Raw genomic sequence first — 27,091 nt, 5'->3', positions numbered from 1 at the left:
AATTATTGCAAATTAATAATAAATCAAAGAGAATGTGCTATATTTTGTTATGTAGATGAACCAAAATATTTTCTGGTGAAACTCAAATTAAACTGTGAACCCAATTATATTACCAAGGTCTCACCAAGCAGGTAAAATAAAGAGTTTGAGGGTCCTCGAAAGAGATTTTGTAGAAACTGTAATTTCCTGCATTTTGGTATATTTTAGAGAACTGCTCTAAAATACAGTAAATGTCTCTATTTGATAACCAATAATACAGCAAAGCACAGTATGGAGAAATTCTCAAGGACACAATATATATTTTCTCATTTGGCCAATTATTCACAGGTTTCCCAAAATTTCTGATTATATATAATAAATATATTTAACACAATGATGATTTTTGATTATCGGGGCAAAAACACACTTACTCGTCCGTTGCTTATAACTGCTCTCTGTCCCTTCTTGAGTTTGAGCACGTCTCTACAGAAGGCAGCGTGGGACAGCAGGAAGTCATATTTAGAGTCATCATATGTGCTTTTGAACAAAGACATATCCATGCCCTGGAAACACACATTAAGATTAGTAAGAAACCATAAAAAACACATTTAAACCATGCACAAAAAGAATTACCCCAACAGCAAAATCTCCGATATCCGCCCCCTTCTCCAGAGCAGCAGCCGTCTCCTCTTTAGCCAGTTTGGTGATGAAGTTCTTAGCGTTGTTAGCGGACTGGGTTTGCATTGCGGCCCAGATCGCTCGGGCCACATGGCTGGTCTGAGCGGACACATCAGCAGACGGGTTGTTGATCATTCCTAGTCGGACATTGTTGCTTGATTTCTGTAATAGACCATAATAAAAGAACATTTATTTTATAACATTTCACCACACAACCATGTAACTACATCGTCTATACTAGGGTTGGGTGATACTGACAAAAATAATACCTTGTTATATTTTTTGGAGTATTATGGCAATCCAATCTTTATTTTAATTAATTTGCAGAACCAAACTCGATCATCTATGCTCTCACTAATATGATTTTTTACATTTTTTTTACCATGTGTCTGATGGCATCATAGAGCAGCTTGCGTCCAGATGGAGAGTCAAAGTCAGCCACCACCCAATAGGTCACCGGACGAATGTAGCCATCGTCTGAAAAAAAGAGCCAAAATGGAATCATGATCAAAAATGTACTTTGTAATATTATTTAAAAAATCTTAACATTTTTGGACGATATAAGACTTTACCATGCACATTCTTTCTAGCATCAAAGTTACATGCTGTTACGCTGAATGTAATGTTCTTTTGAAGATATACAAAAATACTACTATGTGTGCAAATGTATATGCAGTTCTACACATGCAGTATAAACACATGCAAACAAACACTACACTAGTGAAGACATAAACTATGTTATTGCAGCAAGTTCTATTAAACCTCACTATATTGTTTATTTTTTGCATCAATATTTAGAATGATTGAAAAAGTATCAGTAACTTTGTAATCGTCATAACACTAGAGACAAAACAGTTGAGCTGGGAACAGCCTGGACATGAATATTATATGAATGTTTGCGTTCCTTAAAGCCATTTGCACTTAGATTGGCTGACCCTGTTGTATTCACACATTACAATACTAGATACTGTCTGATGATGATGATGATGTGCCAGCTTTCGCCTCAATAAAATAATTAATAATTAGATTAAGACAACGCGCAGTAGTCTGATTTTATCACAGCGTGGTGTTTTTACATTTATTCTCAAATTAAATTACTTTTAAAAGAAAGAAGGTTGGGCGCCCAGGTTTTAAAGAACACATATTATGCATTCTTGTGGCTTTAATTCCCTTGTAAAGATGCTTTTGATCAACTTCGGATACGTATTCCACATTTTCTAACTTAAAATATGAAAAACACACTTTATAAACTACAGCTTCCTTTCCAATGAGACATTTAAGTGTTGGAGCTCCCCCTGCTGACAGCAACGGGAATGAACAATGGGAAAATAAATTAAATCCTTATCCTCTGTGAATGCTAAATTAATAGAGCCATGCAATTGTTAACTCAGTTTAACTGCAGAATGAATCCAGTGATGGTTTATGTGCTTAAAATCTGTGTAGGAAAAGTCCATATTTTCACCCGTAATGCCATAATTTGGGAACGTTCATGTTAAACCTGATTCAACATGAACGTAAATACGGAGGATTATAGTCAAAGGCTAATTTCCATCCGTTGTCCCAAGGGCTGGGATCATGAAAGGGTCAGAAAGGTTTTGATGTAAATGATCTATCTCTACATCACCTTCTTAAAATTTGCGTTAAAAAATAACATAGGGTTTGAACAGAAGGGACGTTAGTAAGATAAAACGCCATTATTACCATGTCTGTTGGTAGAAGTGAGCCCTGATGTGTGAAAATTCAACAGCACACGAGCACAAGAGGAGAGAGAGGCCAGGTAAGGAGAATACATAAGGAGAGTGTATACATACAGGGTCATTTATATATCCTATGAGCTCGTCCCATACCTTTCTTTGTCATGTAGTTCATGCTGTTTGCAATGGCTGTGTTCTTCTCCTTCACATCCAAAGTGGAAAATCGAGCATAGTCATCGACAAAATAGTTATCTGCAAGAAAATAGACCACATTAGGAAAATATGTGGTGAGTATTAGGGTTGCCAGATATATTGCAATCTAATCAAAATTCCCATTTGAATAGTGGTAATTAGCAAATTTCACTGCAATTATTTAGCTAACATAATTTTCTTCGCAAATAACAAATTATCCAGTTTCATTATGTAAATCAAACTGCTAACCCTTCAGACCTCTACAAACATTTTCTGAAACAAATAGGATTGTTGAATTAGTTTAGCAGTTCAGATTTCTCTCAGCTGTTAATGCTCCTAGATGTGTTTAAAATGTGAACTTTGAACAGAATCCTACTATCAAAACACAAATATATCGAATAGCGGTTGCCGTGTTTGTCAGAAAAATTATAATTTTTTTTTTTTTTTTCCTAAATCATTCAGCCCAACCCCCTGGTGATTACAGTATTCATCTATGTGCTCCCAAATATTCCGTACTTGTGTCGGACAGGTCCAGGTATGTTCTGCTTGTAGACAGCACTCTGGGGTTGATTCTGGGGACCACATTGGGCTGGTTCATGATGTAGTCAACGACGTCATAATCTGAAGCAAGCTCCCCCTGAGAAAAACACAAACATACTATATTGAGGATTTTACTAATAATATTTTTCCTATTTTGACAATTTTGCTGAAGTTCATAAGCTGGTTGGACATGACATATGTAGAGGTAATTCTGCAAATGTTACTTAGCGACCATAAAAAACATAGTCCAAACAAGGGCCAAAGCGAGTATAATATGCACAATAGTTAGAGTATTACAAATAAAAATATATGACTAAACATTTATTTTGTTAAATGAATGTTTAAACTGTAATACACTAAAATTGTGCCAGGGTCATTAACAGGTTGGGCGTTTGTAAGGAGCTATGAATTTGAACAGGTATATTGTAGATGTTTTGACCTGGTTTACGATGGAGTGAAACAGCCATCCTCTTTTATGCTCTGTGTATTTCAGCAAAGGCCACATGGATGAAAATACTTGGCTGATTTGTGATTTTATCCACAAACACACACAACATTAGTACACACCATGTAGACGGCCCTCTGGTAGAAGGTGGTGGTCTCCAGGATCTTCTGCATGGTGACTGTCTCCATCTCATCTGGGTCCAGATGTTCTCTCTGATACGGGATGCCATTGTACAGCACCACAGGCAGGGGTCCTACACCGGTCTGAGCATAGTACGCCTTTGCTTCCTGAGAGGGGAAAACATGAAAAGTTGATTTCTTGCTAAGAAAATGAAAGGTACAATATGTAACTTTCTGGAGGTGGAAAACAGAAAAATTCTCCATGAAGATAGATGAGGAGATGCTAAACTGTGGAATATTAGAGCCAGAGGAACAACATTTCTATGGAAACTAGCAGGACATGGCCCTCCTCCAAGTTAAATACAAGTAAAAATGTTTTTTTATGTTTTTGTCTTTATAAACTTTTGTTGGCAAAAAAAGAACATATTATGGCTCTAAGAATTAAAAGAAGAATATTGTGAGTGTGGTTTCAATTGTGGTGAACCATAAACTGCTAAACAAATAGTCCCGTGATTTAAAATATGTTTGTAGAAGTTTGACAACAGGCTTAGCAGGTTTTGTAATGACCCATAGACATAAGACAGTTTGTTCTCTGCAGAGGTCACTGGATTACCTTAATAACTTGCAGCACTAGTTCTTGCCTTTAAATGTAACTCATTTTGTTTGAATGCCTGTGTTGTGTACTGTGCTTACCTTTCTATTGGTATCATAACTGGAGTCAGTTCCTAGTACACTGCTGATCTCCACATAAGGAAACCTCTTCTCCAGCACTTTGACCACATCTGTAACAGTCAGCTGTCCACCAGGGGGCACACGGTTGAACATCTGAGGAACGCAAACATCACAAATGCTCAAACCTGTGAAAAGACTGAGAGATTTGAGTTTTTATTTTAGTATAATTGTAACTAACCGACATGACGGACTCAAAGGCACTCTGGCTGTTGACCTCATTGCACATGTAGTTATAGGCTCGGACCAGGGCCACTCCGGCGTCCTTCATCCCGTCAACATCATCCTCATCAGACACCACAAACACCAGGCCGATCCTTTATATTTTAAGAAACACAGAGGGAAGTAGACAAGTACATGGAATCACATTGTTGACCTGAAGGTAGGCCTCTGCAATTTTGCCTGAAAATAAAATAGTGTATTTTATATTCAAACTACAGAAAATGGTCAAAACTGAAAAATATTATATTCATCATATTTAACCCATTGGCGTAATATTTTATGAATGAGATAAAACAACATTTTATTTGGTGTCAATAATTTTTTTTTACAGGGGTAATGCATATTAATGAGCAAATGAGCATCTGTAATTTCATTGTAAATATGCCAGCTAAGCAAAGATGCCATTTGCATGTATTTGCATATACAAGTATACGCATATGCGTATACTTGTATACGCATATGCGTATACAAGTATTTGCATAATCCAATCAGTAAATATGTATTACTTTACACCAAATAAACAATACAATCATAGTGTCGATAGCTACAACCTAGTTTACCTAGTTTAGTGAGTTGTATTTAAACCACGATATATATATAGACATATCGATACAATATCACATATTAAAAATCATAATTTAAAAAATATATATATTTTGCCACACCTTCATAATCATTTTCTTTGGCATTATCCTCTTTATTAAATCAAGATCTCCATAGAAAACCAACGAGACACTTAATTGGCAGGTTTTCCAGAGACAAACCTGTATATGTGGTTGGGTGAGGCTTGAACTGTCTACCCTCTGGTTGGTGGGCAAACAGATTTCACCAGATGTCAATTTTAGACTAGACTATTTAGTTACCTCTTTATGTACACGTTACAGATAATAATGTGTTAAAAAAAATAAAATAATACTACCTTAGTGGAATGTTATTTGAGTAGAACATCTCTGCTACATTGAGCAGATCTGCAGAGTTGACCTGGGTTGGGTCCAGAATGATGACCTACGCACACAAACGCACATGTTGGGTTTCCATCCTTTTTGTGGACATCTCCTTGACTTACACTCACTTCTTGGAGACTGATCCAAACCTTAACCATAGTTGCTACTTGCCTAACCTTAACCTAAACCCTAATCTTAACCTATTTTACCCCAGATCTGAACTTTAAACCATGTTGAAAAATGAGGACCTGATTTTTGTCCCCATGGTGTGTGTGTATATAGCACGCACACACACACACACACACACACACGCACACACACAATCCATCATGTCCTTATGTAATGTCTCTAGTCTCCCTCCCTGGTGCTATTAAGGCTCATGCAGTATGCGCTCACCAGATTGTGGAAGTTCTTGCGGATCTGTCGGATGACTCCAGGGAAGGTCGGTCTCAGCAGCTCCTGCACGTTGTACGGCCACGAGCTGTAACGGTGGTCTGTCTCCAAGTTGTTGATCCACTAATGATGAAAAAACACATTAATGACTACAATACATTTAGGACTACAACTAAAAGCTTTAAGTTTTTTATGTCACCACCATAGACTGTATAAAGAAGTTGCCACACGTTTAATTTATTTTGAATCTTGAGTTTGTTGAGTTTGTTTGGGCAATGATGAGTTTATAATACAGACAATACAGAATATATTTCACATTGTATTCTAAGCAGTGACAGCTAAGTAGGTATTGCTTCATAGAGGCCTGAATCCCCCCCGCCCAAAAAAAAACAACACAGCAACTGACAAACCTAAGATTTTAAGATATTTTTTCCCCTTGCTTCTGGATTTGGAAGTAATCTACAGCTGTTTGCAGTTGTAGTGAAGAGAAAGTACAGGTCTCATGATACTAGTGCAACAGTAACTAATTTGCATTTTTTTATCGTATTGTAATGTGCAATGCATTTTTTAGACATGTGTTATTGGCATCAGGGGTGGGTCTAATTTGTAGGTGCCTCAAACTGAAAACTATTGATAAATTTGTATAGGATTTTGTTAAGTTCATGCATTCATGCAGTTCATAACAAAGATGTACTGTAACTGTACTGTGAGTGTGCAGTGATGGGACAGTCTTGGTGTGTCTTCGTATTCTTTTCTTGTCCTACATAAAATTCTCAATAAGAAAACGATAAAGGCTACTCTAATCTAATCCAACTGATTTACTCGGCACCTGCGAGCCCCATCTTCAAATTACATTCATGCAAATTAGGGCTAGAGGATTAATTACAATCGAATCAAGATCGCAATTAGCAAAGGCTGCAATTTTTGAAGTACCATAATTTCCTCCACAAACAACAAAATATCCTGCGTAAAAACGGCTAATCCTGTAGTTTAGATCTGCACAAACATGTTCTGAAATGTTATTCTTGTATTAGTTTGTCAGTTTATATTTCTGTTCTGTTTGTCAATTGCTCTGGATGCGTTTAAAATGTAAACTTTGAGCAGAATCCTATTATTAGATGGTAAATCATAAATCTAATTGTAATGCTTCTCAGAAAAAATGATATTTTTCCCTAACACAAACCAGTACAAGACTGAATGTCACTCTATGGAAAACAAAGAGTCCCAGTTGCTGTGGGTAATCTGGCTAATCAGGCTAATATAGAAGCCTTACACTTATGGCTGGGTGACGGATGTCCACAGCGTAGTCAGACTCGGAGGGCTGCACGTTGAGTTTGAGGATGTCATGGATGTAGGGGGTCTCTATGAGCAGAGAGCGCAGCCCCTCCATCACCCGGGCCTCACTGCGCAGCACGTCGAATACACTGCAAAACAACACAAGGGACATAACAGGGACATAAATATGCATTATGTTTGATCTGTATCACAGGCAGGTGAATATTACAAAAGATACTGTTTGTCTGACCACATACAGGACATACTATAACAACTTTTCAATCGATTAAAACTGGAACAATATAGTTTGAGGCTCAGTATTTATCGTGTGTACATTTTTCTTAATATGAGCTTGAAATTGCATTGGTGTTTTTTATATGTGTGGAGTTCATGGGGTACTATGCAAGTCTCTAAATAAAACATTGGAAACCAAAAAGACACAAGACGTCTCGATCAAAACAAGCATGTGACTCCACCAAACTACGAATTTTTTGGCTGTAAAAATATAACACACCAGATGAAAGATAGATATGTTTATATCATATTGACAACATTCCAGGCAAAGCAATAACATTTTAAATGTGAGAAGCAGGTGACAGACCTGCCACCAAAGAGTAGCATAGAACACCTTTAAAGAAGAAATGGTGATAGTGCATGAATGACATCTTAGACTTGAAGCAAGAAGTTGACTGACAACTGACACCCTCTAGTGGTAAGAAGTGTATATAACAGCATTTTAAAATCATTTTTTAAGCCTATGAAAATAATATTGCTTTTATAATCTTTTAGTATTATTTAATTCTATTGAAGAATTAAACATTTTTAAAATTTGCTAATTTTCCCAGGGTAACTTTGGAGGTAACAGGTTGCTTTGACCTTACTTCTCCAACAATGCCAATGAAAGAGCCGCAACAGCTTGTGCAAAACAAAATATTCTGGGACATTTGAGGATTGAACATTTTCATATTTCTAAAAGGCTTTAGATAATTGTGGCACAAATTTCTTTGACTACAAAATTTCCAAATCACTGTCAAAACAAGACAGTACACAATGTTACTTTTCTAGTCTGCAACTGGCTTGCCTCCATGGAGCTATTATTGCTATACCTCGAATGTTCCACTGTATGGCATTAAGCTTCTATCTCCATGGAGACAAGCAGGGTAAGGCAGAACCATGAAAAAATAAGAATGCAAGGTTTTTTCAATGTATGTAACTTGTAAATGAATACATTTAAGAGAAAGCAGTTTAATGCCCTACTATAGAATAAAGCAACAAAGGCTCAATGTAGATAAGCAAGTGTTAGACTCTACACTAAAAAATGAACATAGCGCTTTGATTTGGCACTGATTTGGAAATTTTGTACAGTCAAGGAAATCTGTGCCACAATTATCTAAAGCCATTGTTAGCTATAAAAATCACACAATGGTCTTGTAAAATCCCCTCCATGTTCATACAGATGGCAAATAGGGCTGAGGTCAACTAAAGAAATACTTAGTTCACTAAAGACATGTCTTAATGATCGTGTAGTCGTCTAAAAGGGGGGCGGGGCAAAAACTCTCAAAACTATTAGGTATTTCTATGTATCTGACCCAAACTACACTCATAAGACAACACCTGCAGGGGGAGTTCATACACAAAACTACCATTTATGTAGAAAAAAGTACTAGGTAAACTCTGTATTTATATAAAGACCGAAGATTAAACTTGTAACTCATGAGTTTAATTTGCCTTTTTACCTATAAATACCAAAAAATATCAAATCTTCAGCTAACTCATACATACACAAATTTTGGTCAGCAGCCCCAAAGGGAAGGTGTGTCTTGCTCAAGGACACAAATCAATCTACCAACCTGAAGATATCCTGAGCTTCCAAATCTATATGCAGCCCATTAATAAACAGTGCGGAGTCCCCGGGCTGCAATCCAAGCGTTCCTTTGAAAAACTGCAGAGAAACAACAGTGAAAAACATGTTTACAACTTTCGTCATAAATTACACTGTACAACTCGACTTCTAAACGCGTAGCAAGACATGACAACAAGCTTTGGCACTCTTATTCAAAATGTCTGCCATCACACTCCATATAAATAAATGTAATTATTAAGCAAAGGATCGGGTTGTCTGTAGAGTGGTGGAAAAACATTGCGGGGAAGTCAGCTCTCATTATAGCGAGACAAAGACATCATATTAATCATATTCTAGACGCGGCAATTACCAAACCGTGAGAAAAAAGGGGCAGCGAAAACGTGTCCGAACGGCTTCAATCAATAATCATTTTTGCACAGCGGGACGCACAGAGCTCGCCAATGAGTCCCTGATTCAGTAATTAGGATGTTTGCTGCGTTCCAGCCCCCCCTCGTCACCGGTGCTCCAGTCCAGGAAATGGAAAACAGCTGGAGGAGAGACAGAGGTGACAGGGGGCAAGACCAATGAAAAAACAATTACCCGTGCTGTCAGCTAGTTTTAGGCCCAGCTGGAGGGTTTGAAGTTGATGGTAAAGTAATAGATAATAAAGATCTCATTTATTTCTAAAGATGACAATTAATACATTTACTTGAGTAACTGTAAAATTGTACTAAACAGTTTTCAGACTTTTATTCCTACTTGAGTATTATAGTTGAGTGTGACAGTACTCTGACTTGAGTACCAAAAGTTTTGTTTACTCTTCCCACTGTGGGTAAGTGATGTTTGTTTTGTGAATTATGTTTTGTCTTTCCAATTCATTTTTAAATTCTAAATCACATGCTGCATTCAAACAGCTACTCCTACTTGAGTCGTAGTTTCCCCAAATACTTTGTTATTCTGTTGCGCAATTGTCCAGGCTGTGCACTTTGTGTTTTGGTCCATGTTTTGGCCACTCCCGGCTTTGTCTCTTTTGTCTCCTTTGTCTCCTTCATCCTCATTTCCTTAAAGACCGACTCATTTGTTCTGTGGATAGTCCTTGGGATCGTCAGGATGTGTCTGTTAACAGAGTCCAAGGTGCGGTACAGTACCACGGGCCACACTGTGTTCACAAGAGAGGTTTTGTGCTTTTATGAAGCGCTCGATCACACTACATGTGAGTGCTGAGTGACGAGGGCAGCTGTATAAATGTATCATCATGAATAACAATATTTTTGTAAATGTCACTAAACTAGCGCAGCACGACAATGTTGTTGCCTATTTGGAAAAAGGAAACTCTAAATTCAGTGCTTTCTTAATTTTAGCATGTTTTTTTAATAAACATATACAACACATATTTGCTGGGAGTGATCCAAGAATATCATGAGAAATACATAGATTATAGATAATAAATCACACGTCAAAGGGTTAATACGTTACAAACAGGATCTAGTTGTCAACAGACCAAAGCCATAACAGACACAAGCTAAACTAATGGGGTCTATAATTAGAGCCACTGAATTTGAAACTATTTCAATGTGTGTTTCAGGTACAGGTGGCACAGGTTAGGTCTACAAAGTTCTAAGGCTATAGTTTAATAGAGAACAGAGAATATCACTCAAGCAATGAAGGAATGTGGGTACTTTTCAAATTCCTTTCGGGTCATAGTATCCTTGTTAGACTTTTTACTTGGACTCATTAGCAGCTACACATTAACACAAAGCATGTGTCACTACCACACTGCAAAAACAGAAAGTCCCTTGTATTCAATTCAATTCAATTCATTTATTTTTGTAACGCCCAAAATCACAACAACAGTTGTCTCGAAGGGCGTTCATGTTTTGGTTGATTCACGTTTGGTTATTCATGTTTTTAAACCTGATTTGGGTACTTTTGACTAGTTTACATGTATTTAGTTTATACTTCTAGATTCATTGAACTGTTTCGTAGTATTTATACAAAAAAACTGTTCATGGAGTAAAAAAAAGAAATACTTCACAAGGAGATTTGCTAAATGCGAGAAAAAAAATTGAAGTCTGTCAGGAAATGCATTTTAAACAAGCCCAATTAGACAGACAATCTCAATGAATCTATAACTATTCAAATCAAGATAAATGTTTCTGCAGTGTAGGAGTCTGCCATTATAAACTGGCACAAACTGTAGACAAGTCAGGTCTACGTAAAGGTTACTTAAAAACATGAAAAACTGAACTAGTTTTGCAGTAAACAGTTTGCAGTGGCCCAAAGTTATTTGTCATTTACCTTATGCATTCTGAGCATCCTAATTATTCACCAGGATGAGTTTATAAGCATTCTTCACAACTTTCAAACACCAGAGCAGAGTTTTGCGGTCACAGTAAGGCTGTCAACAACTAGCAAGTTAATGTGCGCTTACTCTTACTTTGACCTCAAGAGCTGCCTTTACTATGTGTTTATATGTACTGGGCCAAGACAAACCTTTGCTCAAATACATGGAAAAAAAATGTGGTACAGTGGCTTAAATAAGTTTGTTTACTATAGTCGTACCTTCTGGTTTTCCCCAATCTCCTTGCGTATCTCAGAGCTCACTACCGTTTTAGTAATGGACCTGGGAAAAGCAAAGAGACAGTTTCTATAGAGAGTACACTAAGTTGTTCTGAGAGATAGTGTTTATTAGAGCTGTGTAATACCTGGCTTTGGTGGGGAAGTTCTGACTCAGGTCCTTCATCACGTTTAGAGCGTCGACAGCCGGAGCAGCCAGGATCCGAGCGGCAGTCTGGAAGCTCAGGTCTGAAGTGGAGAGAAATGGTTAAATGGTTAAAGAGTTTCCACATTCTCAGGTATTTCTATGGGTTTACCAGTGTTATGAAGTCTTCTCCACTGGGTCTTATTATTACAGAGCATGTTTCTTTATGTGGCCGAACAGTTTTAGAGCTTTACCCAGCTACGCCTGTCACAATAATTACTATATCGACTTATTCTTATTCTATTATTCTTACATGGTACTTTTTCTTTATACTAATGGGGGACGTTTTATTATTTTTCTGTTCTTTATGATAAGATTTGAGCTAAACAGAAATAACTGACTAATTTTAGATACAGAGTAACTACAAAAGTGTTGAATTATGCTGATTTATTGCAGCTCGTGTTTTTTTTAACAATATTACACATTTGGAATATATTTTCTTTTGGGGATAATAGGGTTATTTCATCAGTGACATAAATTAGTTTCAGTATTATGCTTTACCGTCTATATTTTCCTCAGCAATATATCTTACTTCAAAATTTGTTATCTTAACAGGCTTATACTCATCACAAGCGACACACAAGTGACATTTCAGATTACTACTCTCTTGAGTGAAGAATTCCTAAAAAATATGATGTTTTCAGGATTTTTCACCATTCAAATACATAGTTTGCTATGACAACGGTCACGCCTGCTGTCAGCCCCTCCTATAGACAGTTGCAGATCATTAGTGAGCAGCACTTTTTTTTTTCATTTGTGTAAAAATGCCAACATGACACTGTTGAATCCTATGTGTATCACAGATTAAGAAAATAAAACTGGAGAACTAAGTGAGAAAACAGCAGTGGGAGTGTATTGGTGGAAGTGAAGAGGGGGTTGATCAGAGCAACGACGTCTTGAACACAGGACTATAGAGATTACTCAAACATGTAAGAATAAAAACTTCAATCAAAACTTCAAGAGGGTAAATGACAATGGGAAACAATTATAACATGGCTCTAAAAAGTCAGTTTTGCATTATAGGTCCTCTAACATCATAAAGGGACAAGCTAAACAAGCCAAAGAAACTTCACTCAAATGTACTATAACATTGATTTCCATGCCTAATCTAAAGCGGATATCTCTGTGTAGTAGTCCTATGCGTAGAGCTGAGGGGTGGTTAAACAGCTGCGGTGCTTGGTGCCTACTGAGCCTGTCAGTCTGCTGTTATAGCCTGTGTGATGAGTGCCCTCTGGAGAGGCCCCTCTATCTGTAAACACAGCAGCTAATGAGCCCCACGGGCCCCAGAGAAAGCAGGCAGACAGGCAGCCTCCCCGGCCCAGAGACAGCCACAAGTCCTCTACCCGAACACAAACGACTGCACTGCATTAGAGAAGGCTTACGCGGACATTTACTATAGACACGCCTAAGAGACAATAACAACAACTTCATTCCATAAAGTAAATAATGATGTTGTTGTTAAAGAAGACATTGTGCTTGAGCCTGTGATATAGTTATAATCTATGACACCCGTGGATCATTAGGGTATAATAAACATCATCACAACAAAGAGCCGTGTAGCTGTCTGCACCTCCAATGGATAGCTGCAGATCACATTAGCAAGCCACATTTCTTTTTTCATTTGTACCAAAGTAACTACGCGACACTGCCGAATCATACGCGTATATTTGATTAAAAACATCAAATTAGGAGAACAAAGTACGTACAGAAGCAGTGGGCATGTGCTAGTGCCAGTGAAAATGGGAGTTGATGGGCAGTTTTGAAAATAAGCGAATAAAGATTGCTCAAACATGCATGAAGTATTGTAAGTAGTTTTGTATCAATGCATTTTACTTCTATGGGGGTATCAATAGCTAACACATTAGGTATTCAGATCACCATGTTACCTTTTATTATTTTGACAGAATCTTACAGCGAGCCACAAGAAGTGCTCGAATAGTGCCTTAGAGAGATCGCAAAATCACTCAAAAATGCATGGATGACATCTAAAAACTCTTCAGGCATGTTTTTGATGAAGGAACAACGTTATAACATTGTTTTTTAACGTTTTGCATAATACACCCTATTTAAAACGTGCAGTATTTCCGGAGATGTCCGTTACCTGTATAATTCCATGGAAATCGAAAGTTAAGACCATACTTTGAAACATTCTCCCAGGAGATAGATACGTTTTATGTCATACTGTGGAATATTATAGCCAAAGGAGTAACACTACCATGGAAACAAGCCACACATTACCATACCTATATTGTGTATGTAATTGTGTATATAATCATCACAATTAAATACACACTCCCTTCATCATGTCCTCCCTAAATGTCATTAGCTGAAATGGTGATGTCGTCCAGTTACGTTCACAGATCTTTTTTCCCCATATTGATTCAACAGAACAATGGGATTTCACTGAGGCGCCAATTATATTTTTACTCCAGCAGACAGTGCCCTCATCTCTCCATAACATCATTACGACTACAAGTATCAGGAGGTTAGCATTGATTACCTATATATTCCAGCTGCCTACCTATACATTCTGAAACCTGGTTGCAATTATTTCCCATTGTCACAGCTTATTCTGCTTTAGGTGTGTGTTAAGGTGCAGTTTGGGAGCAGACTTACCTTGCATTTGCCAGACTTTGAGTGGTGCCATTTCATTAGTGCTTTCGATCAGATGCTTCCTCAGCTCCTTTAGTTGCTCTTTCAGTTCAGGATAAAGGGTCCTGGAACAAATAAAGACGCATTAACACATATTCCCATTGAGGTGTATTATTGTCGTAACGGTGCGGATAGGACCAAAGGATGCAGACCAGAGCAGTTTTAACAGTGTTTATTTACAGCGGTGAAAATGCAGTCTTTAAACAGGTCACAAGAGCAGGTACAGGAACCGGGGAGCGGGAGACGGGTCAGGCGGGTGCGGTGCAGGTAGAGGCGGGCAGGACAGGACCAGGACGGGGATAGAAGCAGGTGCGGTACCAGGGCGGGCGGAGCAGACGAAGACCAGAGCGGGGAGCGGGTGACAAACCAGAGACCAGGACCGGGCAGGAGACGAGACGAGCAGGAGACGAGACGAGCAGGAGACGAGACGAGCAGGAGACGAGACGAGCTGGAGACGAGACGAGCAGGAGACGAGACGAGCAGGAGACAAGACGAGCTGGAAGCGATACCGGGACTGGAACGTGGCGGCAGGAGCTGGGCGAGTAGAGGCAGGAATCTGGAGGGTGCATAAATCCAAATGAGCATTTGCAGGAAAGTACCATATAACAAAGCTTAGCAAGAAACATTCACGTTTTACACGCGGACGGTCTGGCACCGAGTGTAGACTGCCAAGCCTTCTTGTACTCAGCAGCAGGTGGTGGTGATTAGGCTGATGCACCCCAGGTGTGCACGGGAGGAGTCAGGCACTCCACCCAGCTCCAGACACACAGGTAGGGGAGGGGGAGAGAGCACGGGAGGACAGGGAAACTGACATCATGACAGTACCCCCCCCCTAAGGTCCACCTCCTGGTGGACCCCCAGGCTTGTCAGGATGAGCGCGGTGGAAGTCTCTCACCATGTCGGGGTCCAGAATGCGTGCCCTGGGCACCCAGGATCGCTCCTCCGGACCGTAACCCTCCCAATCGACGAGGTACTGGAGGCCCCTACCACGGCGACGAACGTCAATCAGGCGGCGGACGGTGAACGCCGGGTGGCCGTCAATGACTCGGGCGGGCGGTGGGGGATCGGCCGGAGGGCACAGGTCGCTGGTCCGGACTGGTTTAACCTGGGAGACGTGAAAGGTCGGATGAATCCGGAGAGACGGGGGTAACTGGAGGCGCACCGCCGATGGATTTATGATCCTCATGATCTTAAACGGTCCCAGGAATCGGGGGGACAGCTTACGGGAGTCCGTCTTCAGCGGGACCGTCTTGGCGGAGAGCCAAACCATCTGGCCAGGTTGGTATACGGGCGCCGGGACACGGTGGCGATCGGCCGTCGCCTTAGTGCGCGCTCCAGCCCGAAGAAGGGCCGCCCTGGCCTTCTTCCAGATCCGGCGACAGCGCTGGAGATGGCGCTGAACAGACGGGACGGCGAGGTCCCTCTCCTCCGTGGGAAAGAGAGGGGGTTGATATCCCAGCGATGCCTCGAAGGGGGACATACCAGTGGCGGAACTCACGAGGGAGTTGTGAGCGTACTCTATCCAGGGCAGGTGAGTACTCCAGGTCGCGGGGTTGGCGGAGGCTGTGCACCGTAGGGCCGACTCCAGGTCTTGGTTGGCCCGCTCCGTCTGCCCATTAGATTGTGGATGGAACCCGGACGTGAGGCTAACCGTGGCCCCCAAACCGTCGCAGAAAGACCGCCATACCTGAGAGGTGAATTGGGTCCCTCTGTCGGACACGATGTCCACCGGGATGCCGTGGAGTCGGAAGACATGACTGGTCAGCTGGTCGGCAGTTTCTTTGGCTGTGGGGAGCTTAGGCAGGGCAACGAAATGGGCGGCCTTGGAGAAGCGGTCCACAATGGTGAGAACCACCGTGTTCCCCTGGGAAGGGGGAAGGCCCGTCACGAAGTCCAAGGCGATGTGGGACCAAGGGCGACGAGGAACTGGGAGAGGATGCAAGAGACCAGAAGGGGGTGAGTGGGAGGCCTTGGCCCGAGCACATACCTGGCAGGCGGCGACATAAGCCCGGGTGTCTGTGTCCATCGTGGGCCACCAGAAGCGTCTCCTGAGGAGGGAGAGAGAGCGACCGGCACCAGGATGGCAGGCGAAACGGGAGGCATGGACCCACTGGAGCACCTGAGACCGGACAGAATCGGGAACAAACAGTTTATCTGGAGGGCCGTTACCTGGGTCGGGGTCGTTGGTCTGGGCCTCTCGGACGGTGTCCTCGATATCCCAATGGACCGCGGCCACCACACACGAGGAGGGAATAATTGTTTCTGCGGTGACCGGGCTATCCTCCAGGGCGAACTGGCGGGAGAGGGCATCGGGTTTGACGTTCCGAGATCCGGGGCGGTAGGTGAGGAGAAAGTTGAAGCGGCTGAAGAAGAGGGACCAACGAGCTTGACGGGGATTGAGGCGCCTGGCGGACTGGATGTACTCCAAGTTTTTATGGTCGGTCCAGACGATGAATGGTTGCTCCGCCCCTTCGAGCCAGTGGCGCCACTCCTCCAAGGCCAGCTTTACGGCAAGGAGCTCCCGATCCCCCACGTCATAATTGACCTCGGCCGAGGACAATCGCCGGGAAAAGAAGGCGCAGGGACAGAGGCGGTTGTGGGGGTCGAACCTCTGCGAAAGCACGGCCCCCACTCCCGAGTCGGAGGCGTCGACCTCCACGATGAATTGCCGTGAAGGGTCGGGCTGGTGCAGGATGGGAGCGGAGGTAAATAGTCTCTTAAGCTTCTCGAAGGCTGTCTGCGCCTCAGGAGACCAGGCAAACTGCAAAGCAGGAGAGGTGAGTTTAGTTAAGGGCGAGATAACCCTACTAAAATCCCGGATGAAACGTCTATAAAAATTGGCAAAGCCGATAAATCTCTGGAGCTGTCTCCGGCTGGTAGGAACGGGCCACTCAGTGACAGCCTGGATCTTTTCAGGGTCAGCTCTTACTTGGCCCCGCCCCACAATGAAGCCCAAAAAGCTGACCTCCTCTGCGTGAAACTCGCATTTCTCAGCTTTCACGAACAGTTTATTCTCGAGGAGGCGCTGGAGAACCTGGCGAACGTGCTGATGATGCTCCTGGGGGGACCGCGAGAAAATCAAGATGTCATCCAAGTAAACAAAGACGAATCGGTTAAGGAAATCACGGAGCACATCGTTGATGAGGGCTTGGAATACGGCAGGGGCGTTGGTGAGACCGAAGGGCATAACCAAGTATTCGAAATGTCCCAGGGGTGTCTTGAAGGCCGTCTTCCATTCGTCTCCCTCCCTGATGCGCACCAGGTGGTACGCATTCCGCAAATCCAACTTGGAGAAGATGGTCGCACCGTGGAGGGGCGTAAATGCCGAGTCCAGTAAGGGAAGCGGGTATTTATTCTTTACAGTTATATTGTTCAGACCCCGGTAATCAATGCAAGGCCGCAGGGATTTGTCCTTCTTAGCCACAAAGAAGAACCCCGCTCCCACGGGTGAAGTGGACGGGCGGATGATTCCGGCAGCCAGGGACCCACGGATATAGTCCTCCATTGACTCGCGTTCAGGTTTAGACAGGTTATATAGCCTGCTAGATGGTAGTGGGGCACCCGGCAGGAGGTCAATGGCGCAGTCATATGGGCGGTGGGGCGGTAAAGAGAGGGCCTTGCTCTTGCTAAAAACCTCCCCCAGGTCGTGATATTCAGCAGGCACCGAGGACAGATTGGGGGTGTCTGGGGACGGATCAGCGACAGGAACGGACCTCCCGGCCGGAGGGAGGGCGGACCGAAGGCACTTGGCGTGGCAATCGGGACTCCAGCCCGAAACTCCGCCCCTGGCCCAATCGAAAACAGGGTTGTGGGCGCGTAGCCAGGGGTAACCAAGGACCAGAGGAGAAGCGGAGGAGGACAGGACATGAAACTGACGGTTCTCTTGGTGGTTGCCGGACAGAATCACGGTGACAGGTTCTGTGATGTGAGTGATGTGCCCCAGAAAACGTCCATTGAGCCCCTGGGCATTTAAGGGGCGTTCGAGGGGCTCCAGGTAGACCCCGAGCTGCTCCGCGACTTGGGCATCAATAAAGTCCCTCTCAGCCCCGGAGTCGATAAGGGCGGAAACGCATAAGGTCTCTGTGCGAACGCACAGGGTGGCGCTGAGCCGCAGTCTATTAGAAGAGTCCAGGATGTGTTGCTCGCCCACCAGTACTCCCAGTGCTACTGGTGGGCCCCCCCTTTTGGCCGAACTGGGCAAGTGACCACATAATGTCCGCGCTCACCGCAGTAGAGGCAAGCCCCGGCCAGACGACGCCTCCGTTGACGCTCCTCGGCCGACACAAGGGTCCTGTCGAGTTGCATGGGCTCATCCGGCGGGGGCGGGGCAGCGCGTGGCTCCGGCGGGACCGGTGACCGGCGTCTCTCTCGGCGACGAGCCCGTAGGCGGTTGTCTATACGGTGAGTGAGGGAGATGAGGGTCCGCAGGTCGGGGGGTTCGTCCCGGGAAACCAATTCATCTTTCAAAGTCTCGTTCAGGCCCCGCACAAACACAGCCCGCAGCGCGCTGTCCGTCCAGTCCAGCTCCGCCGCATGTGTCCAGAATTCAATGGAATAATCCGCTACCGTCCTGGAGCCCTGGCTGAGAGTCAATAACCGGGAGGCAGCATTGTCCTGGTAGTGCGGGTGGTCAAACACCAGCTTAAACGTGGACACAAATTCATTAAAATCCAGGCTATCCACAGACGTCTTCATTAGGCGCGCCTCTGCCCACTGGAGAGCTCTGCCCCGGAGTAATCCACATATATATCGGATCTTGGTGGCCCCCGAGCTGAAACGAGAAGGGCATTGCTGGAACATGAACTCGCACTGGAACAGGAATCCGCGACAGAGGTGAGGTTGTCCAGCATACGGCTCCGGATCCGTGCCTCTCGGCTCCGGGAGGCATGGTGGCGCTCCAGCTGCAGCAGGCGGGGTGACGAGGAGCGCGGCCACCTGGTGGTTAAGCTGTGCCACCTGCTGGGACAATGTCTGATTTAGCTCCAATAGAGTTCGAATGGATTGTTCGTGCTGACCCAGCACCGCCTCGGGGTGAGAGTGCGTGAGGCGGCGCGTCTGGTCCGGATCTGAGCCTGCTTGGTCCATATTGGCCAGACCGTTCTGTCGTAACGGTGCGGATAGGACCAAAGGATGCAGACCAGAGCAGTTTTAACAGTGTTTATTTACAGCGGTGAAAATGCAGTCTTTAAACAGGTCACAAGAGCAGGTACAGGAACCGGGGAGCGGGAGACGGGTCAGGCGGGTGCGGTGCAGGTAGAGGCGGGCAGGACAGGACCAGGACGGGGATAGAAGCAGGTGCGGTACCAGGGCGGGCGGAGCAGACGAAGACCAGAGCGGGGAGCGGGTGACAAACCAGAGACCAGGACCGGGCAGGAGACGAGACGAGCAGGAGACGAGACGAGCAGGAGACGAGACGAGCAGGAGACGAGACGAGCTGGAGACGAGACGAGCAGGAGACGAGACGAGCAGGAGACAAGACGAGCTGGAAGCGATACCGGGACTGGAACGTGGCGGCAGGAGCTGGGCGAGTAGAGGCAGGAATCTGGAGGGTGCATAAATCCAAATGAGCATTTGCAGGAAAGTACCATATAACAAAGCTTAGCAAGAAACATTCACGTTTTACACGCGGACGGTCTGGCACCGAGTGTAGACTGCCAAGCCTTCTTGTACTCAGCAGCAGGTGGTGGTGATTAGGCTGATGCACCCCAGGTGTGCACGGGAGGAGTCAGGCACTCCACCCAGCTCCAGACACACAGGTAGGGGAGGGGGAGAGAGCACGGGAGGACAGGGAAACTGACATCATGACAATTATATAAGCTTCAATAGTGTACACAAATGGTCTTGTATTAAAGGTCTTGTATTACACAAAACTGACACTTATTAGCTTTTAGTCATGGTAGAATATTGTTACCTCATCAAAAATAGACCTAGAGTTGTGTTTTGTTCACACAGTTTGAGTAACCTTTTATTATTTGTGTCTATACATCTAAGCTCAAAATGTAGAGGTAGTTTTCAAGTTAACAGCTCCTTTTACCTTTTGTTCAATAGAGATGGGGAGTTCCAGGGCTGAAATCATCCAAATGATTCTAGTGAAGGTTTGTGGAGTTTAAAAACACAGTGGAGCACTTCCTGTATTACCACATGACATCACAAGGTAGAACAGAGTGTTTTCCGTTTGAGAAAAGAACTCAGCCTACATATGCAGTTTGTATGTTGAACATGTGTGAATGAAACAAAACACAACTCCAGATATGTTTGTGATGAGGAAACAACATTATAACATATATCAGAAAATGTAATATGGGCCCTTTAAAGATTATTTCTATTGTGCATTGAGATTTGTTAAATACATTTTTCACCAAATAAAGGTTGACTGAAGACTTCTAGAAAGACATCAATATTCCTTGGGGGTATGATGCTAACTGTAGGCACTGCTCTATCTGAAGCCGTTGTTAGACTTTAATTTAGCCTTTATTTTAACACAATCTGACACAAAGAACTTATTTATAAGAAAATACAAGGTGCGCTGATTTTGTGATGTTTTGTTGCAAAGCACAAAAAAACACCTAAACAGAACCAGGAATGCTTGTATTGATCACAGTCTCCTCAAAATGTGTTATATAAATACATTTTTCAATTACAATTATTTTAATAATAAGGCTGCCTCTAATGATTATTTTGGTAATCGATTAATCACACTCCTCAGCCTTCCCGGTAAGGTCTATTCCAGGGTACTGGAGAGGAGAATCCGACCGATAGTCGAACCTCGGATTCAGGAGGAGCAGTGTGGTTTTCGTCCTGGTCGTGGAACACTGGACCAGCTCTATACTCTCCATCGGGTCCTCGAGGGCTCATGGGAGTATGCCCAACCAGTCCACATGTGTTTTGTGGATCTGGAGAAGGCATTCGACCGTGTCCCTCGTGGTGTCCTTTGGGGGGTGCTCTGGGAGTATGGGGTCCGGGGCTCTTTGCTAAGGGCTGTCCGGTCCCTGTATGACCGGAGCAGGAGCTGTGTTCGCATTGCCGGCAGTAAGTCAGACCTGTTCCCGGTGCATGTTGGACTCCGCCAGGGCTGCCCTTTGTCACCGGTTCTGTTCATTATATTTATGGACAGAATTTCTAGGCGCAGCCAGGGGCCGGAGGGGGCCTGGTTTGGGAACCACAGGATTTCATCTCTGCTGTTTGCAGATGATGTTGTCCTGATGGCTTCTTCGAGCCAGGACCTGCAGCAGGCACTGGGGAGGTTTGCAGCCGAGTGTGAAGCGGCTGGGATGAGAATCAGCTCCTCCAAATCCGAGGCCATGGTTCTCGACCGGAAAAAGGTGGTTTGCTCTCTCCGGGTGGGTGGTGAGTCTCTGCCCCAAGTGGAGGAGTTCAAGTATCTCGGGGTCTTGTTCACGAGTGAGGGAAGGATGGAGCGGGAGATTGACAGGCGGATCGGTGCAGCGTCTGCAGTGATGCGGTCGCTGTATCGGTCCGTTGTGGTAAAGAAGGAGCTGAGCCGGAAGGCGAAGCTCTCGATTTACCGGTCAATCTACGTTCCTACCCTCACCTATGGTCATGAGCTCTGGGTCATGACCGAAAGGACAAGATCGCGGATACAAGCGGCTGAAATGGGCTTCCTCCGCAGAGTGGCCGGGCGCACCCTTAGGGATAGGGTGAGGAGCGCGGTCACACTGGAGGAGCTCGGAGTAGAGCCGCTGCTCCTACACGTTGAGAGGAACCAGCTGAGGTGGCTCGGGCATCTGCTCAGGATGCCTCCTGGACGCCTCCCTAGGGAGGTGTTCTGGGCATGTCCCACCGGGAGGAGGCCCCGGGGAAGACCCAGGACACGCTGGAGGGACTATGTCTCTCGGCTGGCCTGGGAACGCCTTGGGGTCCCACCGGAGGAGCTGGAGGACGTGTCCGGGGTGAGGGAAGTCTGGGAGTCCCTTGCTTAGACTGCTGCCCCCGCGACCCGGCCCCGGATAAAGCGGAAGAAGATGGATGGATGGATTAATCTGGGGCTTATTTTTTCTCTTAATCAATTAGTTGAAATCTATTCAATTCAAATCAATTACTAAATTAGTTGACAACTACCTCAATTATCAATTAGTTGTGATTAATCAATTAACTTATTTAATAACAAGTTAAATTATTTAATTATATTCTTCATACCATATTATATTTCATATCAAAACCAGAAGAATCATGATTAATAAATTACTGAAATAACTACAAAATTTTGTCAGTTGTCAGAGCGTAACCTGCAGATAGACATACAAGTTTTTCTCATTCTCAGTTTATGGACAGGCCTCACGTTAAAGATCAGAACCTCCAGAATTCACTCACTGAGCTGCAGAAGCTGCACTAGCACTGATTCATGATTGGCTGCAGGTGCTGGGGTTTAGGTAGTGAGAATTCAAACCTTTTAGGTTTAAACAACTGGATTTCAGCATTGGAACTGGCAACCCAAATGAGAGACTCAAATAAGTCAACTACTAAACACACTGCACTTCAAGCATCATAAAAATGCAGTATTTTTTGCATAAGTAACTAGAAAATTAAATTCTAAATATATATACCTAAAAATCCCTAGCAAAAAAGTAAACACTTTTCATAGCTTTGCAAATGTTTACAGCAAACATTAATTTCCCATCATTAATATTTGGAGCGGGGAGATAAGGTGGGAGGAGATGACTAAACCCTGCCAAGTGGTGCAACTCCAGGGAGAAATCTCCTCATATTTTATCAGGCTGGGACACTGCATTGCTCACTTGAGTTTGCCAAAGAGGAACCCTTGGACCTCATCCACGGGATCGTTTTCTCCGATCACTGTAGCGTTTACCTCCACCCCTGAAAGCAGAGAGAGGCCATTAGTTGGTTATTCACAGCAGGGCCCTTGGTGTGCCCGTGATGGTGTGCTCTTACCCTGGACTTGTGTGTCGTCCTTTGCCTTGTACTCCTGGCTCTTGATGGCCAGCTCTACGCCGTATCCCGACAGGTGCACCTTCTTGTTGCTGGGTTTCTGAAGAAGCACAGGAGTATTGTTAAAAAGTGGAGGGGTAAAAAAGTTAAGGGCAGCAGAATGATTTGAATGTAAATGTTTCTTGAAATGTGAAAAATGGTGAGTAAAATTGGAGAAAGGGACAGTGCAGTTAACCTGGCTCACACCAGACTGATATGTGCAGCACTCTGAACTGAGTTCTACACATTATCAATCTGGAACTTTCTGGCTCTTGCTGAAAGTGATCAGGAAATGGAAGAACGTCATGATGAATATTTTAACAGGACAAGCCAAAAACAAAAACAACATTAAGTTGAAAAGAACAAACATCTTCCCTGTCCATTTCCCTCTGTATTTTTTTTTCATTAAAAAAAAAATCTGTATTTCTGCTAAAATAAGCTGAAATATGTCTGTCGGCTTTCCCATGTTTGTTTTGGTTCGCTTAGGCACTTCCCTTTTGGCTTCCGGACAAACCTCAATGCTGCTCTGTCACTGGTGGCCAACCACCTGTCAGCCCCAACGCACCAGCCGGAACACACCAAGATGGAGAGTTGTGAGTTTGGGAACTCACAAATATTGTGAAAATCCAGCTGTGCAAGGTTATAGTGCAGTAAACAAAGTTATGCTAATGGTAATTATATTTTATAGTTATGTTCATTTACCCTACTGTCCAGGATTTACAGAAATTAGCTTTTGTGTATGTGTGAGTGTATTAGTAGCAGTAATAGCGGAAGTGGCAGTAGTATAAAAAATACTAGGAGTAGTTTCAGTCAGTCTTAGCAATAGGCACAGTTTACTGTATACTGTGTGTTTCTTTCATTATTGTCTAAAATTACTTTAACATAACACTTCTTCTTGCACCTTTAATTGGGAAAATTTACAATTTGCAGCACGTCTTCGTTTTGGATGCAAATTACATTCAGTGACAACCTTCATGAGCACAAAGTCGGCCTAGTCTAAGCACACATCACTTAGGCAGTCGTCTGGAGTTACCTTTTAAACTCACAACTACAATGAAAACCCAGAGCGCGTAACCACCGGACCACTGCCTAGGACTGCTGCCTAACAGATGGTGGGAATATTTTAACATAATTACGGGCTACACGCAGAATTTGAATTTGAGAGAAGCAGGAATGGAGTCTGACATGTTAACTCGTGAAATCTCTGCTCTGAGGTGCAAATGAAGAGCTAAATTTAACCATTCGAGAAGAGGAAATTGGTTTGCTATTTAAAAATACATTACATTCATTAGGGTAGCTGCTTGGATCTAATGTTTTCAGTAAATGATCTCAGTACTTTTGACAAACATGGCAACTCCAGATGAAAAAAAAAGACTGAAATTGAAATTTTGAGGAAATAACACATAACATTACACTATAAAATGTATTGTGTGACAGGCAGTACATATTAGCATTGAATTGAAATTTCATTCAAACAGAAAACCTTTTGTCCTGGTATTGGTATTTTTTTACCCAGTAATGTGTCTTGTAATATCTTGGGGTATTCATAATAATAATATCCCACTCCAAGTAGCCACACTCTTTTGTCAGAATGTGTGCTGTGATCTTGAACTAGTTTCATGTTGAAGGAGTTTATATTAGGGCTGTCAATTGATGATTTTTTTAATTACAATTAATCGTATGATTGAGTTAACTCGTGATTACTGGTAATCGCATTTGCAGATGACATTATGGTATGTCTTATTCATTTAAACACTGCTCTGGCTTTACTGTCAACTGTAATATGTTCTGCTGCTGTCTGATGCTTTCACAATAAGACTCTTTCTGCAGCAGGAATATACAGAGACTTTAACTGTTTAAGAGTCACTAAAAAGAATTATTTACACATGCACACACACACGCACACACATAAACACGCGCACACACGCGCGCACACACCCCCACACACGCACACCCACACACCCACACACACCGCAGAAGCACAGGCAGCAGAGACCAGTCTGACCTGGAGCCTTGCTCTAAAGTTGCACTTTCTGCTTTTTGTAACTCCACAAAGTCAAACCCACAACCATATTGCTATGAGGCTGAGGCAATAACTGGAGCATGACCGTGTCGCTTTTGTTTATGCCTCGATTTTGAGTAACAAATGAACTTTTCTGGTATGAAAAATGTAAAACAAAACTATATAAAAAATCGTAAAAACTGCCATAAACCCACATTTTCAAACCAAAAAATGGGAGCTTCATATTTAACATCCATATGTTTATATGAAAATACTGCTTTGTCACTTACTGCCACATAATGCCGGAGCACATACGCCGCCTGGCCTTTGTGGACTCTGGAAACCAGGGTTTGGTGGAGCTCTCTGAATTCTGCTCTCCCAAACTCAGCATACAGGATGACCACAGGCGCATCAGGGCTGGAGCCGGGGTATCTGTGATCACCTTTGAACAGGTACGGCTTAGGTCTGAAATATACGCAGCAAGAAGGGGTTAATGATTTAACTATTTTACTACTTTAATGGTCATAAGATTACTTGTATAATGTGGCTATTTGCAGGAAGTCAAGTATAAAGTCAAAATAGTGCAAGCCCAAGGGTTTGGGACAGTGATTAAAATGTATCTTTTATGTAGTAAAAACAAACGTATAAAAAATTTTGATAAACAGCGACAAAAAGGATAAAATAGCACTTTGTCCAGTTATTCAGTTAGTAGCTCGCTACTAACTGAACTGATGTAATCGCTCATTCATCATTGAAACCTTTTCTTACATTTTTATTACAGAAATAAAGCAGATAATTGCCTTTTTTTATAATAGCTTTCTGTCCTATTATTTGAACACTTAAGTGTAAAGAGATCCATAGATCAGTGCACTGTAGGCCTTTAAGATTAATCACAAAAGCAATTTGAATGGACGCATTTAGCATTAAAGGCTGCAGTTATATCAAAACAAAATAGCCTAATAACAGTCTTATTCTGAATAAAAGCTGCTAACCCTGTCGTTCTGATCAGTGCAAACATGTTCTGAAATGTGATTCTTGTATTAGTTTGTCAGTTCATAGTTCACCCTTATGGTCAATTCTTCTGGATGCGTTTAAATGTGAATTTGAACCAAATCCTATTATTAAAACATAAATTGCAAATCTAATCGTAATAGCACTGCTTGTCAGACAAAGTTACCGTAGATATTTTTCCCACATCTACTGAACTGTAAAGATGTTAACTAACTCTAGTAGTTTCATATCACATTATGTTATTTGACAAAAAATAATTAAAACCACTCCTTCCTATAACGGCCTCAAAATATTGACATTGCTCATCGGCCAAAGGCAGCTTTGAATTTGGAAAAAAAACGAATCAGCCTTGGCCATGATAATGATTAATTTCAATACCACAGCTCCAGAAACACATCATTTGATGGGGAACGCTGTAGACTAAATAATTGATTTCATGTCAGCTCAAGTCAAAACTACTCAGACTTTAGTGTGGTAAACATGTCCTTTAGTACCTCTCAGATGCAGCTTTCAGCACATCTCCTAAACTTTCAATATCACATGTCTTCACTCCATGGACGCTGAAAAACGCTGAGCAGCCAGGAGGAGGCGGCTCATTTGAAGCTATCTACAAAACAAGAAGCAGCAATATTTGTAAGAAATAATTCAGTACAATATAACATTGTT

The 27,091-nt window shown here is 43.0% G+C and overlaps 1 protein-coding gene across 1 annotated transcript in view; it reads right to left on the bottom strand.

Annotated features, from left to right (window-relative positions):
- Positions 1 to 27,091, bottom strand: part of uggt1 (UDP-glucose glycoprotein glucosyltransferase 1) — a 43,559-nt gene that overhangs the window by 10,801 nt on the left and 5,667 nt on the right. The window contains exons 5-23 of the mRNA XM_033987812.2: positions 26,920 to 27,032; positions 25,705 to 25,879; positions 23,377 to 23,473; positions 23,223 to 23,301; positions 14,431 to 14,531; positions 11,759 to 11,858; positions 11,616 to 11,676; positions 9,061 to 9,152; positions 7,209 to 7,359; positions 5,939 to 6,058; positions 5,518 to 5,603; positions 4,558 to 4,693; positions 4,341 to 4,472; positions 3,651 to 3,815; positions 3,060 to 3,180; positions 2,505 to 2,603; positions 1,040 to 1,134; positions 613 to 819; positions 411 to 542 (exon numbers count right to left, since the gene is read on the bottom strand). Coding sequence (XP_033843703.1) covers positions 411 to 542; positions 613 to 819; positions 1,040 to 1,134; positions 2,505 to 2,603; positions 3,060 to 3,180; positions 3,651 to 3,815; positions 4,341 to 4,472; positions 4,558 to 4,693; positions 5,518 to 5,603; positions 5,939 to 6,058; positions 7,209 to 7,359; positions 9,061 to 9,152; positions 11,616 to 11,676; positions 11,759 to 11,858; positions 14,431 to 14,531; positions 23,223 to 23,301; positions 23,377 to 23,473; positions 25,705 to 25,879; positions 26,920 to 27,032 — 2,262 coding nt within the window. The remainder of the gene's footprint in view (positions 1 to 410; positions 543 to 612; positions 820 to 1,039; positions 1,135 to 2,504; positions 2,604 to 3,059; positions 3,181 to 3,650; positions 3,816 to 4,340; positions 4,473 to 4,557; positions 4,694 to 5,517; positions 5,604 to 5,938; positions 6,059 to 7,208; positions 7,360 to 9,060; positions 9,153 to 11,615; positions 11,677 to 11,758; positions 11,859 to 14,430; positions 14,532 to 23,222; positions 23,302 to 23,376; positions 23,474 to 25,704; positions 25,880 to 26,919; positions 27,033 to 27,091) is intronic.

This window comes from Periophthalmus magnuspinnatus, chromosome 22 (assembly GCF_009829125.3).
Source record: "Periophthalmus magnuspinnatus isolate fPerMag1 chromosome 22, fPerMag1.2.pri, whole genome shotgun sequence".
Classification (NCBI taxonomy): domain Eukaryota; kingdom Metazoa; phylum Chordata; class Actinopteri; order Gobiiformes; family Gobiidae; genus Periophthalmus; species Periophthalmus magnuspinnatus.
Note: the sequence above shows the minus strand (reverse complement) of the source record. Positions and strands in the feature narration are given on the sequence as shown.